The 17,464-nt window shown below is 36.6% G+C and overlaps 2 protein-coding genes across 2 annotated transcripts; both read right to left on the reverse strand.

The window, feature by feature from the left end:
- Nucleotides 1-5,817: 5,817 nt before the first annotated feature.
- On the reverse strand, nucleotides 5,818-10,822 carry LOC114824024 (tRNA (guanine(37)-N(1))-methyltransferase 1). Its single transcript, XM_029100207.2, has 9 exons — nucleotides 9,847-10,822; nucleotides 9,093-9,191; nucleotides 8,632-8,751; nucleotides 8,368-8,534; nucleotides 7,862-7,932; nucleotides 7,575-7,717; nucleotides 6,788-6,899; nucleotides 6,254-6,366; nucleotides 5,818-6,141 (listed from the first exon to the last, which is right to left on the reverse strand). Exons 1-9 carry the CDS (start codon nucleotides 10,732-10,734, stop codon nucleotides 5,998-6,000), a joined length of 1,857 nt encoding a protein of 618 aa, XP_028956040.2. The 5' UTR covers nucleotides 10,735-10,822; the 3' UTR covers nucleotides 5,818-5,997.
- Nucleotides 10,823-11,879: 1,057 nt separating this feature from the next.
- LOC114819170 (uncharacterized) lies at nucleotides 11,880-14,910 on the reverse strand. The gene is made up of 3 exons (XM_029100208.2): nucleotides 14,332-14,910; nucleotides 13,130-13,432; nucleotides 11,880-12,750 (listed from the first exon to the last, which is right to left on the reverse strand). The coding sequence occupies exons 1-3, from the start codon at nucleotides 14,692-14,694 to the stop codon at nucleotides 12,094-12,096; spliced, it is 1,323 nt and encodes a 440-aa protein (XP_028956041.1). The 5' UTR covers nucleotides 14,695-14,910; the 3' UTR covers nucleotides 11,880-12,093.
- Between the last annotated feature and the right edge of the window lie 2,554 nt (nucleotides 14,911-17,464).

Consider the following 17,464-nt stretch of genomic DNA (forward strand, 5'->3'; position numbering starts at 1 on the left):
TGATGGAACTAATAATTGTTTCTAACTGCATAGCATAACCCTAGGAATAATAACACTAGCCAAAGCAAGTAACTAACAACTAATAAATAAGTTGCAATTAAATTAATTGAAGATTAATTAGACATTCTTTTAATTAAAATGGAGTGTTTAAATAACAACTACATTCCAATTTTGTATCTTTTTTTCGGACTTGGATTCTCTGCCCTCCCATTTCGGTGCCCTCCTCATGCCCTCCTGTTTTGTGTGGTCACGGTTAATCCATGCTAACATTTTATATTGTTTTTTATAAAAATAATAAGACAAAAAAAAATAGTAATATAAAATATTGACGTGGCTTAACCGTGATCACACAAACAGGAGGGCACGGGGAGGGCACCGAATTGGGAGGGCAGAGAATCCAAGTCCCTTTTTTTCTTCTGCTCATTTATATGCTTGCCCTTTTTCATTTCTAAGTAATACCACTGAAATCTCTAGCACAAACCACTCTAATTTAGGTTTTCTTATCACGTGCGTATGAAGAAAAACCCCTAGACCCCGAAAAGTATTTGTGATTCTGGAATACAATTATATGATATAATATGTTCGCGAGTTACAATATACGAATGAGTAACGAGTTTAACTATAGGATTTCATGTACCACACTTGCTCATCAAATAGTCTAAGAAACAGGGGTGGAGGCACCATATGCCTAGCATAGGCCTAGGCCTAGGCCTACTCTCACTCTTTAAGCCTTCCTAAATATTTAGTATTATATATTTATTTCTTATAAACTTAGTATTATATATCTTTTAGTTTTCACAAAACTCTTAAATTCTATATATTCACCAATAGTTAAAACAAGAGGTCTTTTTTTCTTTTCACCCAGTGACACTAATCCTAAAACTAAATTTAACTCTTGTTTTGTAAACAAGTCAATAACTCTTAAAACTAAAATATGAAGTCTGCTTTAGTTTTATCAAAAAAAAAAAAAAATTTACATTGCCAACCGAAAGAATAATAAACTTTGAGCTTTTCCTACTTCCCTTGTTGAATTTCATATATTTTGTCCTCCAAATTTCCAACCCAAAACAATATTAAGGTTTGTAAATCTCTTCTTTCTTTCTTTTTTGTCGAATTGTAAATCTCTTTGTTCTCTTTAAGTTTTTACTAACAATATGGTCTAAAAACATGATCTCCCTAGCATTTTTCATTGACTTGATATTGGAAGGTTAATTTCTTTTAATCCTCTTTAATTTTGATCAACTACTCTCTATATTGACTAGATATTGGAAGGACAAATTTAATTAGCTCACAACTCCAAGCATGTATTATTATACCCTCTTGTAAACATTATCTTTTTTTTAAAACATTTAGTCTCTCAATACTACAGTCGATGGTATTCCTCTTTCACTTGGAAGTGAGAGGTCTTAGGTTCGAATCTCATGGACGGCGAATTCTATACCAAATTAGGCTACTCATTATGTGGTTTAGCCGAACTTCTCATCCCCTTAGTGTACAAATATTGATGTACTCAAAACAAAAGAAAAAAATGAAGCCCCTCTTCACGAAAAATCCTGACTCCGTCACTGCTAACAAATTCATAAACCATCCAATTGTATTTCAATACTTCACAATAAATTCTCAAAAATTCCAAATAATCCAATATGAGACTTGAGCAAATAATAAACTAATCAATCCTTTGATGACCCACCAAATCCTCACCTAGCTGTAAGATAGGAATCGACACTTTTAATGCAACTAGTTCATTCAAAACCGCATCCCACTACCATGATTTCTTCATTGCCATGCACAATCTTAGAACACCACACAGCTTTTGTAACACATATTAAGCATGTTATTCCGGCATTAGCCATCCATTGTGTTTGTTTGGTCAAGAGCCCCAACTGCGTGATAAGCCGACACGTGTCCATACCATGTGTATGTAGCAATAGGATGTACGAACCTCCCCGCCGTCCTAAACCCCCATGTAACCTCGTGAGCTTCTCCCCAATCACGAACTTCCACGTCGGCAAATGGGATTCACTTTCCATTTTTGGACTTTTCTCTTCCCTAGATTTAGACCGTATAAAGAGAGAATCGAAACGAGCCCCCTATTTTAATGTTAAGGACTTCCGTTGTGGGATCATCTGCAGCTGGTCCCCCGTCTACGTGGCAGGTGGGGGCCCACTGGGAGATTAATTGGACTATAGAGGAAGGGTTGTACGGAAGGTGGGTAGGGTTTGGGGTAGTTGGCTTGGCTTGTTGGTTGCGAGAAGTATTTGAAACCACACCGTGATGTTTTGTGTAAATTAAAGCATCTTCGAAGAAGACGTCAAATTTAAAATATTAAATTTTAATTTGATGATTGATTTGATAATTTGACATACTATCAATATTTCATTTTCACTTGATATGTCAAAATTTATTGCTTCATTTATGTTTATTTTAAACAAAAATAATAAAAGTTGGGTTGTTATTGGTTTAAAAATAATAAAATAATACTTAAATGTGCTAGTGTTTAAGGTGAGGTAAGTGGAATGCCTTTGGAAATAGCAAAATTTATATTTGAAGGTAGCTTCAAATTTGACATCTCTTTATCCATGTCAGTTTAGCCTTCTTTTACATGTCAGTTTTGACATCTCGGTTAGAGAAAATGGTATGTCATTTGTTACTGTTATATGTCTATGTGGCATTTTTGACATCTCCTTTGGAGATGGTCTTATATACTGTATGTAAAAATATTTTTACATTCATTATAATATTATTAGTATAAGATGTCACGACAGCTATGTATCTATGCCAGCTAAGTTGTTCTTGTCAGGAAGATAAATGATTTTTGCAATCATTTTTCATCTCATGTACACTTTTTTCTCGCTGGAGCACATTTTTTGGGGCTGAGGGCAGTTCAAACCTATCAGTCTTGCAATTGGGTGACTTTATGATCTTGGTTGGCCTTGTTGGGTTGGATGTTTTATACAATATCCCCACCTTGACGTACGTTTTGTGCTAAAGACACAACTGTATGTGAAAAAAAAAATTATATACTTTGTAGAATTATTAGCACAAGACACTACGATGACAGTTGGAGGGAGGTTGAAGTTTGGCTGGGGTTGGCACGTGGGAAGGTTGAATATATTTTGTTAACTTTTGGGTATTAATTATATGTTGTAGTTATCGGTGTTGCTAGGTTTGGACAGGCATGGTGGATTATAGGGTTCTGATGAGAAGATTGTGCCCTGCATAGAATGATGAGGAGGACCCGTCCAAATTACACTCTTTGGGACCACTTCACACATGTTTGCTTCACCCTCCTACCACTTTTGCATTAATTATATGGGAAAGAGATCCTCTCCGGATCTCTTCCTTTAAAACCCGCGAATTAAGTGATCCAAACTCTTGAAATTTGATCGTAGCATTCTTCATGGTTCGTAAAAATGCCAAATAAAAACAATAGATTGCGATGATGAGCTCTTTAAAAATTTTGTTATACAAATTTAATAGGTGGCCTAGATGTTTCCTAGTGGTTGCCAATCCATATGAAAACCAGAGAGTAGAGTAACTGTTGGTACTGGCTTTTATGCAACTTGTGTAAGACCTAACCATTTCTGCACAAAATACCCAAAAGATCCCAACCCTCCGTTCCTCATCCTCTCTTACATATTATGGATAGTGTTATCAATACACCATTTTTATTTTTCACATACATCTCTTAATTTTCAGTCAGCCACGTAGTATTATAGTTTAGTGGTATTTTTCTTCACTTGTACGAGAGGTTTTTAGTTCGATTCTTACCAAAGATGAGTTTGAACCACATTATTGCTTACTTATTATTATGTGAGGCTAAGTCCACCCCTCATCTTTAGTGTAGATAATATCATTTGTTAGAAAAAATTTCAGTAGTCAGATCAAATGATTTGAAGAAAATTAAATGACAAAAATTAACAGAAAATATGTGAAAAGTAAAAACAAGTATGTGGATAGCATCATCTCATATTATTTGTGCAACCATAAAGGGTATTGCTACCCACACACGCCTATATTCACTTCTCACACACTCCTCTCAATTTTCAACCGTCGAATGAAATGAATTGAAGAAGATATACGGTCGAAATTAACAAAAATTGTGTAAAATAAAATTAAGTGTGTGAATAACACTGTCAAACCATAAATTAGAGGACCACAGGAGAGGACTCAGAGGAGATATAATTATTTAGATCTCAATCTCTCAACTGAGATTCGGTCTCTTTCCTCTGTGTCCTCCACTTGATTTTACCATATGGCCCTCAACCACCATCCCCAAAGGGGTAACATTGTCATTGTGTATCCCCCAGCCACTGTTTAGGGGCAGTACTACAGACGACAAGCATGGCAGTACATGCAGATTTAGGACATGTCTTACACTGTGGGATTTGTATGGAGGGACCGGATGAGGCAGCATGCCAAATGCTGGGGTGAATCTGGGCCGTCCACGGAGGACAAATATGTGCAACAAATATTCGGTTTTCTGTGGCATTTATGTACATTTTTGTGTATTTTTTGCATATATGTGCAGATGAAGAAGAGGTCCCTGTCATCTGTTATTTGTGTTGGCAATTGCAAGATTTCTGTACAAAACAAAACGCTCTGACTTAAAAGCAAAATATGTCTCTAGCTCTCTAGGTCCCTAAAATATTATTATTTATTAAATTAAGCAATATGACTAATTAATTTCTAATTTCAAGATATTTATAGTTTCTGTTTTGACAAAATCTAAATTAACTATTAGTTTTGATTTTGAAATAATGTAATTCCCTTTTGTGGTCCGAAAATATGGATGGTTCTTCTTTTTCGTTCGAACAGTCTATACATGGTTTAAGAGTAAATTGTAGTAATGGTCCCGTAATTTTAATTAAATTGAAGCAATAATTCATCAACTTAAAATCTAATTTCACTAGCCACTCAACTCATCAAAACGAGTAGCTATGGTCATTTTCGCCAACTTCATCAGAATTTTGTCAAAATGAGTTATGTTGGAAGGATTATTGTTACAATTGGGTTAAAGTTGAGGGACAATTTCTTTATTTGGATTTAAGTTGAAGGACCATTTTTCCAGTTGAATTAAAGTCGAGGGACAATTGGTAATAAATTTTTAGTTGAATGACCATTGTACGTTTTGATGAGTTGGGAGATCAATGATAATGGATTTGTAGTTGAGAGACTATTGCTCCAATTGAGTTAAGGTTGAAGGATCATTTCTACAATTTACTCCATGGTTTAATGTTTCTAATCGTCCTCTTTCTTCTTCTTTTTTGACAAGATGATATTTTAAACTAATCTAATATACAGAAAACAAATTCAAATTTGATGAAAAACTTACATGAAATTGATTCACTACCATGTGATATCCAAATCCAATAATACATTGTCATATAAAGAAAAACACACACATGATGCATTGTTGGAAGGGGATACCATGTGACGGTAAACCCCGTAACCCGTTTAATATAAATCATTATTCAAACTTGAGTATAAGGAGACAGACAAATACATTGCCTAAACCCCAAAGTTTAGTCAAGGGACAAAGAAAAGAGGTAAAATGAAAAACCCTTGGGTTATGCAAGATTCTTTTTCCTTTCTCTCTCCTAATTTGGGAAACTACCAATTTGGGCAGCAAGATTCTTCACTTCTTATCTTCTCTCCTTCTCCTTATGTGGAATACGACCCACAGAAATAAGGGAGGTTTCTGCAGCAATAGGCTTTAAGAGAGAAATCATCTGAAAGTAGGAGATGTTTGTTTGCTCCCACAGCTAGCAAATGCGAGTAACGATTTATCTTTTGAGACCAAAATACCAAGAAAAATTCAATTTCAACAACTCCATTAATGGAAATTAAGATGACAAATTTTGATTTCAAAATGGTGGGATAAACTAATATCTCTTAAGTTCCCTACCTAAGTGTATCCGCGTAGATATACAACATAGTTTATGTACAAAACTCGAGGGTGTATGATGTTCACGCGCTATAAAACTTTACCTATATTTACATATCCAAAGTTGGTTTTGCATAAGCGACACTCTTAGGGAGGATGAATGACGCACACAACATCCATTTTCCTGGTGCAACAAGGCGTACCCTACGCATTTCTACATCAACTGCCGCTTCTGAGAGCGCAATTCTTATTCTCTGCATTAGTTGGGGGAAAAATAAAGGATGAGGTAAAGAGTTAAAACTTGATGAAGGTAAACGTTAAGAAATAAACCGAAATACACAAACACCTGAGTATTTGGCACCGTACCTGATGAAAGTCAAACTCCGGATCTTGAGCTTTGGAGAATCCATAAACATGGATCATTGGCAAGGTAAATTCTTCTTCCGTTGGTCTATCTACTAATATTCCCTGAAATGCATCTGTTCATAGAGGTAATTCACACAGTGAGTCAGAAATAGAGTCTACAGCAATCCAACTTGAACAATTTCAGAAACCAACTGATCATATAGTCAACTACTCTTTCAAGCACAGCAGAGTAATAGTGGCCATCAACTAAGCGTCTTTTCCTTCAATAGGTTCTAGAAAAATGAATCCCTAAATGACCCAACTAGCCCAAAATATAAACCGATAGCCCAAGAACTAGGTGATCACTCTATTTAGTAACAAAGAATTAGTCAGTTTTCCCTTCCATCCTTCACGTATTACTATTGCAAGTTGACAAGCGGACCAAAAAAAAAAAAAACTATCACAAAGTATAAACGAGTAACTACACAAACCAATAGTTAAAGGGATGAAAATTAATTGCAATCAATAAGTAAAAAGGGAATAAGTCCAACACACCAAGATACTCCGCAGCATCATTTGGCAAATTCATTACCACTTGAGTTATGGACTTAGCCTTATCACTTGCAAACATAGCACCAATGAACCTCCTTCCATCCATGTTGAAGACCTAGTGAGTGGTAAACAGTTAACAGATCCTTAATGAAGCATACCATTTTATTCTTCAAGTCAAACATCCATATAAAAATAAATAAATAAATCAAAGGGAAAATTTGTTGCTAACGTGATCAACCATGCTAGATATGGGGCACAGGAAGTGAAAGGCTACTGCCTTCTGCGTAGCTTACACCAGTTTCTTAAATAAAATAGATACAATATAAAATAAAAACTATGATCCTATTCATGGAGAGTCTACAAAATAACAATTAAAGAAGAGAAAGTTTGAAACAATTTGGTGATTGGGTGCAGTTACTAACTCACAAAATCTGCTATATTCGTAAGCTGGTGAATTTACAATACAATTAACTTTAGATTTGTCCTTTTTCCTTTGATCAACCAGAACTATTTGTACCAGTTTAAAGTCCAAGCTCTATGAGAATTTTAATCAATATAAAAATAGATTGTGTTCACTAAGATCTGCACCAAATAAGCTGCATCATTAATCAAATTAAACTCATCAATATTTGGCCAGTGTTTTGTTAGAATCTACATGCTGCATCTTTTTATTTTTTGGGAAAAAAGTTTGCGTTGTATCTCTCATGAATCCTCTCAATCAAAATATGAAAAGAAAAAAAAACAACTGTTTTTAGATACCATCATCATACTGCAATTACATCTTTCATACCTTAATCTTCCTTTCAAGTTTGTTGATGACACTATTTCTTTCCAGATATTCAATTGCGTTGGGATTCAAATCATTGGCATATACTCGTTTTACAATCCTTGCCGCAGACACTGCTATTGGGCCAACCCCAGTGAAAACATCACCTGTAAACAGCAAAGAAATATTGACATTATCAAAGGCCCAGGAAGCCACCCTCCGAAAAGAAAAAAAAAAAAAAGCAATATTGACATTATCAAAGGCCCAGACAGCATAAAATATCTTTTAAGATGCACAGAATGTGGACATACACACAACATCTTTCCGTGTAAAGCTGTTTACAAGCCTTTGTCTTTCGGTTGCAAGCCTGGAATTCCAATACCTGCACCAAAAGAAACATGAGACTGTGATCCTTGCCAGTCATTCATTTTCATAAAATAAACAGCAGCTACCACTTAGAACAAAAGAAAGGAGGAAACACTAAGTCGTTGAAATAATTTCAGCACAATGATTATGGTTCACATTAATTTCACCTCTGAATCTGAGTTTTTATTGACAACTATGAATAATAATGATCTTCTAGTTAATTTGCATCTATACACTAACACCCAAGCATCACGGAAAAAAAAAAAAAAAAAAAAAAAAAAAAAACCTGCCCCTAAATCTACAACCAAACCAACTTTGGCGTAACAAAATATCTGAATATTACATAGTAGCATAATTAGCATAGAACCGATCAGTTTCCCATTAGTAAGACAGTAATTCAAAAACTCAATTGGAGTTTTCATTTTCTTGCAAGCTAAGGAATGGAACATACACTGTTGCTAGGTCAACATGAAAGCGCAACCCATTTTCAACTACGGTAGTCACAAGGGAACGATTCCCAGCTAAAACTTCAAGTTGCATCGTTCTGTAGTCATTATGAATGGCATCAATTTTATTGACAACCGTCTGAATCTTTGGTTTATTTTTATCAAGAATCACCTGTAAAAAGGAAGGATTTCTTCCTTTATTAGTGAACGTAGCGATTGAGCAGCAAATTGTGAAAATGGAAACTGAAAGATATTCAAGAATTGAGTACCTTTGCTATAAGCTTTTTGTATGGTAAATGTTCATCTCTCAGGTTTAGGTGTGCAATATGCCCGACTGTTTCAAAGGCTGAAGGAACAATCATACCTTCAGGCAGCAAAGCCTCCAATATCTGCCAAAAAAGTTAAACCCACAGATTTTTTTTTATCTTTCAGCACTCTTTGGTGCATCACATATAAGAGCGTACACAGAAGCTAAGCATGAAACATTCAATTGATATGCATAAGTTTTTGGACCAAAATTAACCAGTACACGATATAAAAACTCAGAAAAATCCTTTAAATGAGGAACAAATTAGCTAGTTTTTTTCGTTCAATTAGGTTTTATAGTTCAACTTGGTGTCAGTGTAATTAAAATTGGGTTACTGCCACAGCAGATGGAAGTAATGTGGAATAAGAAAATAAGATAGCACAGACTAAATAAACACACCTAAGATATCCTTGGTTGAAATACCTCATTCATCTGCCAGTACTCGTAAAAAACAGTCAGTTTGCATCTCACAAGCTCAAAAGCGGGCCTCATACTTGTCCTGGTATTTTCTTTCATCACCACCTAAAGGATAGGGCAAGAACATTAGACAATAGAATATGGTGTCACAAGCCAATGTACTATAAGGCCATAAGGGAAATAAGTCATGTAACGCACCAGAATTTACAGAGAAAAATCTTCCATATACAGGAAATTGGATTGAATGTTAATTCCCCTGCCTAGCAGATGCAACAAAATCACAAATATTTGTCCAGGCGTATCATGCATCAGACCTAACCAAAAGATAATTGGGGATCTAAGGGGACCCTTCCATTTAAATGGCCATGATTCACAACTCCCTTAAATGGGTCAAGACTACCCTTAAAACGAAAAGTCATACAGACAACAAGAGCACCATCTTGCAAGTTCATAAAATAGTGCGTCTTGCAACAATCAAGAGCAACAATTTAACTTAGATTCTTTCAAAAGGTTCCTAACAAGGTAAAGAATTCCCATATGCTACTGACTCTGCCCGAGGGAATGCTTCACATTTTCGGATCATGAGCCTGTCCCATTACCCAAAGGCAAAGAAACACTCTTTTCTAATACAATGCCTACCAAAGCTGTAGAATTTCCAATAACATTACAAGAACAAAAACTCACTACCACTAGTAAGTTAGAAACGAAAACTAAAAGATATTATTCGAATTCAATACGCAATTGTGAATCAAAACAACACCTTGATTGCCTCAGGCAACTCCTCCACCCCTTTTTTCGCGTACCTCTCATCCAATAGCAGCAACCGTGTGGATCCTCTCCATTTCCTCCTGCCCTCAAACTCATCCCCCAACAAACCCTTCAAGTCCTCCCCTTCTCCTTCACCCTCTTCGTCATCCACAACCTCCAGCACCGAAAACTCGCTCTTCCCCCATCTCTTCTTCCCTTCACCGCCTTCACCTTCCTCATCCCCCCTCTTCTTCCTCTGGTTCGGCCTCGACATCCTCGCAAGGTTTCGGAACTTCACGTACCCCCGCGAATCGAACGTCTTCGCAAGCTTCTCCCTGTACAGCACCGGACTCAAAGGCTCGCCGTCGCCCTCCGATTTCCCGTACATTCGGCGATTCAACGAGGCAAGGGCATTTTCGTCTTCGAGGTCACTTCCCTGATTGGCGAGAAGCTCGGCGAGCTCGGCTTCCACCTCGTCGCCGGGGACTCTGCCGATGTTGCGGATGCGAGGCCAGTTCAGCAAGTGGCCCCGGAGTCGGCTCTCGAGGGCAAAACAGTCTTTTGCAGGGACTCGAAGCGCCGCGATGTCGAAAACCCTACTGAAGCTCTCTTCGTTGAACAAATCGTCGTCGTCGAAGTCGTCCTCGGTTTTCGTGAAGGGAGGGTGAGACCGGAGAGTTAAGGGGTGGGTACCCTTGCGGAGGGAGGGTCCGTAGAAGTATGAGGAATTGTTTGGGTTTGAAATTTGGGGATGGGTTTGAGCGGCGGCGGTGGCGGAGAAGAGGGAGACGATGAGGAATCTTTTGGGGAGGGAGGGTATTTTGGGGAAGATGAGGAATTTTGAGGGGAGAGTGGAGAGGGGAAGAGAGTGAGGTGGCCTGAGAACGAGCTTGGCCACCATTGTTGCTCACTTTATTGTGGTTCGCCGGGAATTCAGAACCCAACCCAGATAAGTGGCAATTGAGGGTTTAAGATGAGTATTTATCAAATATAGCCAAAAATTAACTCTTAATTTTAAAAATGTCACTTTTTATAAAAACTTTCAAATATATCTAAAATTCACTTAAATAGACACAAATACCCTCAAATTTAACAATTAAATAAATTAAAGGCTTTTTAGCTATTGTTGCCTCAAGTTCCGGTCCAATTCACCTTCGCTTCTACACTCCACCACCACAACCCTATCCCCTTCGACCCCCTCATCACCAACATTGAGCGCCGCCGCGGTTACCACAAGTGAGAGCAGCATAATTTCAATCATGCCTTCAACGACTTTTTTCTTACTAATATCATTTTTAGTTTTAATTATAAAAATAGTTTTTGAAGTTTATCCACATGTCATTATATGATTGTATTTGTGAGACCCACGTGACGCCACATCATCACACTAACAAAGTAATTGACAAATTTTTCACAAAAAAAACTAAAATGATCACGATAGACAAATTCAAAGAAAGACTAAAATGATTCACGATAGACAAATTCAAGAACACTACTATTGATTATCATTAATTGTTAAGGACCAAATTAAGGAGTAATGTCAATGTCACGAATCATTTTGGCTAAAAAGCCTTTAATATATTTGATTTTTAAATTTGAGGGTATTTGTATCTATTTAGGTGGAATTTTGGATATATTTAAAAGATTTTATAAAAAGTGACATTTTTGAAATTAAAAGTTAATTTTTTGCTATATTTGATAAATACTCGTTTAAGATACGTGCTACGCACGTAACCTCAAGAACTCTCCCAAACAAGATTAGTAGAAAAGTGAAGCAGATCCTCTTGGGATTTACACCTTCAGAGCCTAACGATAAAATAATCCTGACCTTTAAGTTTTGATTTTGAGGCCAAAAGTTATTGTAGTTTTCGTAAATTTTCATTAATTTCTCTGTTTTTGGCAGTAGGATCAAATTTTAAAGGTCGAGATTATTTGATCTCTAGGCTATAGAGGTATAGGTCCCAAAAGGATCTGATTCCGTCAAAAAGCACACAAACCCACATCCATGTTAGTTTAGTTACTTAAATTAAAGAACTGGCACTTGCATAAGCTATACAATAATACGATTCGTGCACTTGCAAGGTTGAATTCAATTTGATACAAGTTTTTGGAGAACAATTGAAACAAAATAAATTTATACAAGCTAGAGATTAGTTTATCTCTAATACGATCCTCTTATAAAAACAAATTAAAAATATAAATAGCACCAAAATATAAATTAGAACCGAATTAGTGTGATGATCAAACGAACCCATCAACTTTAATTTGTCATTTGCAGTGAATTGTTCGAGTCTCTTGGTAGTAATCCTCCAATGATGAATTTCTTCTTGTCAATCTTGTTTGTTGAACCATGGTGCTGTCCAACACTGGAACACCAAAGAGGCACACTAAAGAGCGACACCAAAGTGCATAAAATGGCATAAATCTTACCGTAAAATATCAAAACCAACAAACCCATGAGCAGGAAACCCAAACTCGCGATGGATCTGTAACATCCTTTTTTGTACTTGTTCTTCTCAATCCTGGTTACATCTAGGTCTCTTTGTCCTTGCCCTTCTTTTGAAGCATTTGTATTTGCTTCAAACGACTTGTTTTTAGCATAATTAGATCTTGAATTGTTACTAGTCGAAGTTGGTCGAAATTTGCCGGACAAGTACTTCAAATTGGCTTTAAAATTACACGATGAGCTTGATCGAAGAGATTTGATCCTCTTGGACAAAGACCTGATGCTTGAATTGGACGTTTGCGATAACGAACTTGATGAAGAGTTTACAGAAGATGAAATGAAGACAGAACAGTTAGTTAAAGAAGAAGCAGTGTCAGACATCACTCTTGGGTCATCTTCCTCGGAGTTGTACTTTGAACTCTCATTTCTTCCAAGTTTATTTCCCTTCTTTCTTTTTTGAATCTTCTTGGCCTATCAATAGTGATAAATGTACGTAAGAGTGAGTACAATATCATAGGACATATTAAGATTATAAACTATCACTTTGTGTCTCTCGTTACCTTATAGACTATCACTTTTAATTATGAGATACTTATCTCGTCATTATTTCATCTATATTATTGATATCATAATGGTATAATGGAGAAAGAGTTAACAATTACTGTACAAAGTTGACGGCTAGAGTAAGGTGAAATACATAATAGAATTTCAGAAGAAAATACGTAATACGGTTGCAAAAGCAAGAAGTAGGGTTTGAAAAGAAAAAAAAAATTGTGGAAAGAAACCAAAACTAGAAAACTAACAAAAAAAAAACCCAACAAAAGAGAGATTAAAGTGAAAATAAACTCACCAAAGATGTCTCGAACATAATCGCCTTCAAAACACGAGATAATTTACGTCGGCCCTTGTTTCTCCAATATTGACTGTCACGTTTCTCATCATTTTCTTCATTACCTAGCAATGGTGAAGCCATTGGTGACATCTTCGGGAGCACCACACCTTGCTTTTCTTCCACGCCAACGTATGAATTTTTCTTGGAGATCACTTTCGGCACATCCTCCGACCGACGTCGATTAGGAGTTGAGGTAATTGAACTCTCATGTGTTGTGTTTGCAAAATTCTTTTCCGAGTTTCTTTCTTTAATCTTATTGACCTGCCAATGTTTACAGATATGCATGCATGCATGCATGCAATATTAATAACAACGATAACATGAGTAAAAAACAAAATAAAAGGTTTACTTGACCTAATCTGGGAGAGACTTTTTCGTGTATCAGGAACACAGGCCGGAACATCATATGTCATTATACTATTAGAAGAAAAGCTTTTCTCTTTACAAGTGTCCCTTAATTATATAATGACTTGTGGTGTTTCGCTTTGTGTTCCAGGCACACTAAAAAATCTCTCATAATTTGGTCACTATTTGAAAAAATAATAACGACCCAACACTCCCCTTCCAGAAAATTACACAAAAAAAGAAATGTTCAAATTCAAAATATCAAGAAGTATTGTTCCAAAAAAAAGACCAAGAAGTACAATACAGGTTGTTACTTGGAAACTTCAACGAAAAACTTCCGGTACTGTTCACTTTAACGAAAAACCACATTTTTACACTAAAAAGTCAATCCTGATACTATTCACTTTACCCTTTATTTTATCTTTATCGTTAAAACTCAAAGTTTTCAAGTTATTTTCATTAGTTTTCCTTTGTTTCTTTGGTAATAGAAAAGGGAGGGGAATTGAATTCGAAACATTTTCTAACGTGAGGTGGAAAGAAATATCACTAAAGGGAATTTCTCAGTGGTGCCCCTATTAGTTTTTTTTTTTTTAAAGGACAAGCTGATGACTTCATTACGGCAGTCCATTATTCTAGGGGCTAAAAAGACTCACAAAAACATTTCAGCTTCCTCTGAGCATTACCATGCAGTGTGTGGGAAGAATTAATAATTGAAAAAATTAATTTCAATACTCAAGTTTGATATAATCACAAAACTGTGGCAAAAACATGCATGACGTTATTAATTAGAGATTTTAAAAGGGAAAGCAACTAACCAATTTTGTTTTGAACAAAACTGCCTTTAAAACTTGATAAAATCCACATCGTGTTTTCTTTTCTTTTTGAGTACTACGACATTTTTCATTGTCTCCTTCATTATCTGAGGTTGCCAGCGACGACGACACTGGCACCACCTTGGGAAACACCCCAGCTTCCCTCTCGCCCACAGCCACATATGTGAAAACATTCCTAGAAGGTCGTCCAGGTTCTGAACCGACCACATCAAACGATCGAAAACATAGGAAGAAATTTGTAGCTTTCTTTTTCTTCTTCTTCGTCCTCACTTGGGTCGTTGTAGAATATCCATTGGCACTTGTTGTGCTAGCGTGACACAGTGGGCTGTTGTTTTCGCGATGCATGGCTCCGTTGACATGGAATTTTTAGGAGGGCTAGTTCGTGTTTGTCAGCCAAGAAAGCTGGGATTCAAGAATCCGAGAAAACAAGGGTGGGAGGGAATAGCGTGGTGCGCCATTTTGGTGTCAAAAATTAATAACAATCATCTGCATCATGTGTTTGTAGTTAATTTGTATTTGTAACTTGCAAGAGATTTTCAATGGCAAGCCATGTTGTACGCGCTTAGTTTGCTCCTTTACGTCAAAATTTATATAACAAAAATTGGATTGCAAAGTGTTCTATTTTTTGACAAATATGGATTTTGTGGTTTTCTGTTTTTAGGGTTTTCAAATATGAATCAGCCAATGTAACCCAACGCGGATTGAGTTGTGCCATGTGTCAATGTCTCAACAATTTCATTAATTTGTTTGCTAAATTTAATTTGTTTTGTTTTATATCTAAAACAATTTCATTTGGTTGTAACTTCAATGGTAGAGAGTGTTTACCTGAGTTCAATTGTCAGTCTCTTTTCAGAACAGTAGGTCTCCTTTTGGACAAAACAAGAAAAAACCGAATATGTTTTTACTTGGTACAACTTAATTTGGTACCAGATGTAAAACTCATTGAATGTCAATGGACTATTGACCGAGTCACTTGATTATTGAGAACTTTGATATTTAAGTTATTTGATACTCATGTGATCTTAAGATCCTAAAAGATAGTAAGAATCGTGGAGTCTTAATATCATGCAACTAATTATGTGAATACATGTCATAGTGGAACACCGATTTATTGGATTATGATTGGATGGAGAAAAACCCTATAATCAATATAAAAAGCTTGTCCCCATTCTCACAATGATTGTTCTCATACACAATCAAAATATAAGGAACTTAGTTTAATTAGTTTCTCAATTCTAACATTTATTGTGTTTTTCAGAGTATATCTTACACTAGCTAGTACCCAACTTAGTTTAATTAGTTTTCTAAAAAGATAAGGAACTTCCATTAGTTATTTGTAGACTAATAAAAGCATAAGGACTATATTTGCAGTTAGAAAATAGAAAATTGCTCGTCTAAGTTTCTAACTCACAAATTATTCAACAAAAAGGGGACTTGAATACAACAATTGATTTTGTTTTAACAAACATAAACTTGACTAGTCTTTTTGTTTTTTCAGAAAGGAAAAATTATTATTTGATCGTGAGTTTAAGATAGGTTTTGTCATTGTGACAAATCTACCAGTCAATTCACAAGAACCGCTCCATTGGGGTTGAAAATTATCGGAAACGAATATTTGACTGAAATATCTGCATGGTAACCGTAGCTAGCTAGTATGATTACACTTCATATTCCGACTGAAGGGTTGAAGCTATGTAGCTGCAAGCCTGCAATGGTGAAGAAGAATAATTGAAAAAGAATAGCTAATGGTGTCCAACGGTAGTCTTGAGAGGGTAGAATGTGTTTAAAAGGCAACGAATCTATATCTCCGGAGCGTCCTCAAGCCAACAATTAGTGAAATTAGAAATTAAAGCCAACTTGGCCATTCTATATACCGCTACATTGGCGATTCTACGAACGTTACAGACTTTTGAAGAAACAAAATTATGGAGGTTACTTTTAACATCTTCAACAAGAAAATTAGAACCTAATGAACTTGGAGGCAGATTCTCTGCCCTCCCACTTCCCGTGCCCTCCTGTTTTGTGTGATCACGGTTAAGTCACGTCAACATTTTATATTATTTTTTTATAGAGATAATAAGACAACAAGGAATAGTAATATAAAATGTTGATGTGACTTAACCGTGACCACACAAACAGGAGGGCACGAGAAGTGGGAGGGCAGAGAATTTGCCTCCGATGAACCTCCTTGCAGATTACCAAGAGCTTGGACAACGTGCAACGCATCGCCCTCTATTATGACTTGCTGCCATTTTCGTTCCAAGGACAAGCAGACTCCATTACGTGCTGCCAGGGCCTCAATCATCTTTAAGGAGGTGACGTGGGATATTTTGTGAGCAAAACTTCCAACATAGCTACCGGCTGCATTGTGAAATATATCCCCGACACCCCAGTATTTGTAGCGGCATTGAAAGCCCCATCGACATTGATCTTGATCCATTGCGGAAGGGGATGAAACTAGCGTGAAGGGGACTAGAGTGGCTGTGGTTAGGAAGGTGGCTGCTCTTTTAAAAAGTTCGAGAGATGAAGGCCTGCCAAATGGCTCACGAGGGCTGGGTTGTCCACTTTGCCCTCCTATAAGAGGGAATTCCTAGCTCGCAAAATATCATGAATAAGCATAAGAAAATGGGCAAACTGACTTAATGAGAGAGCAGCACCTTGGTGGCTAACTCAGTCGCGGACAGTAGGTAGGGCAGCAACTCGGGTGACATGGTTGATGCTAGAAGAGAAAAACACTACACGTGCAAATGGACACTCGCTAAGCACATGTAGCGCCGGGTTCGGAAAGGAGCTATATAGAACATAAAAATTGTCCATCGCAATACCCTTTTCCTGCAAACTAGAACGATTTGAAGGATGTCCAAGCAAGCCCGCCAAGTACAAAATTTGATTTTACTTTGAAACTTGGCCTTCCCGATTAGATTCCAAAAAGAACGGTCCTCAATATGTGGCCTCGAGGTGGAAAGCCTCTCGTATAATGATCAAGCTACTTTTTATGCACTTTTAACTGAGAAAATACCTTTGGCATCATAGTGCCATATCAAGCGATGCGGTGGAAGTCTACCGCTTAGTGGAATGAGGAGGATCAAGTGAACCTCAATGGACTGAAACAAAG

This window comes from Malus domestica, chromosome 03, assembly GCF_042453785.1.
Source record: "Malus domestica chromosome 03, GDT2T_hap1".
Classification (NCBI taxonomy): domain Eukaryota; kingdom Viridiplantae; phylum Streptophyta; class Magnoliopsida; order Rosales; family Rosaceae; genus Malus; species Malus domestica.

Coding starts and splice junctions, on each gene's coding strand:
- LOC114819170 (XM_029100208.2), bottom strand. CDS start 14,694: ATGCATCGCGAAAACAACAGCCCACTGTGTCACGCTAGCACAACAAGT. Junction 13,433..14,331: donor TTTTGTTCAAAACAAAATTG/GTTAGTTGCTTT, acceptor AAACATTGGCAG/GTCAATAAGATTAAAGAAAG. Junction 12,751..13,129: donor TTATGTTCGAGACATCTTTG/GTGAGTTTATTT, acceptor CACTATTGATAG/GCCAAGAAGATTCAAAAAAG.
- LOC114824024 (XM_029100207.2), bottom strand. CDS start 10,734: ATGGTGGCCAAGCTCGTTCTCAGGCCACCTCACTCTCTTCCCCTCTCC. Junction 8,752..9,092: donor AGTACTGGCAGATGAATGAG/GTATTTCAACCA, acceptor CTTTTTTGGCAG/ATATTGGAGGCTTTGCTGCC. Junction 7,718..7,861: donor TACACGGAAAGATGTTGTGT/GTATGTCCACAT, acceptor TGCTGTTTACAG/GTGATGTTTTCACTGGGGTT.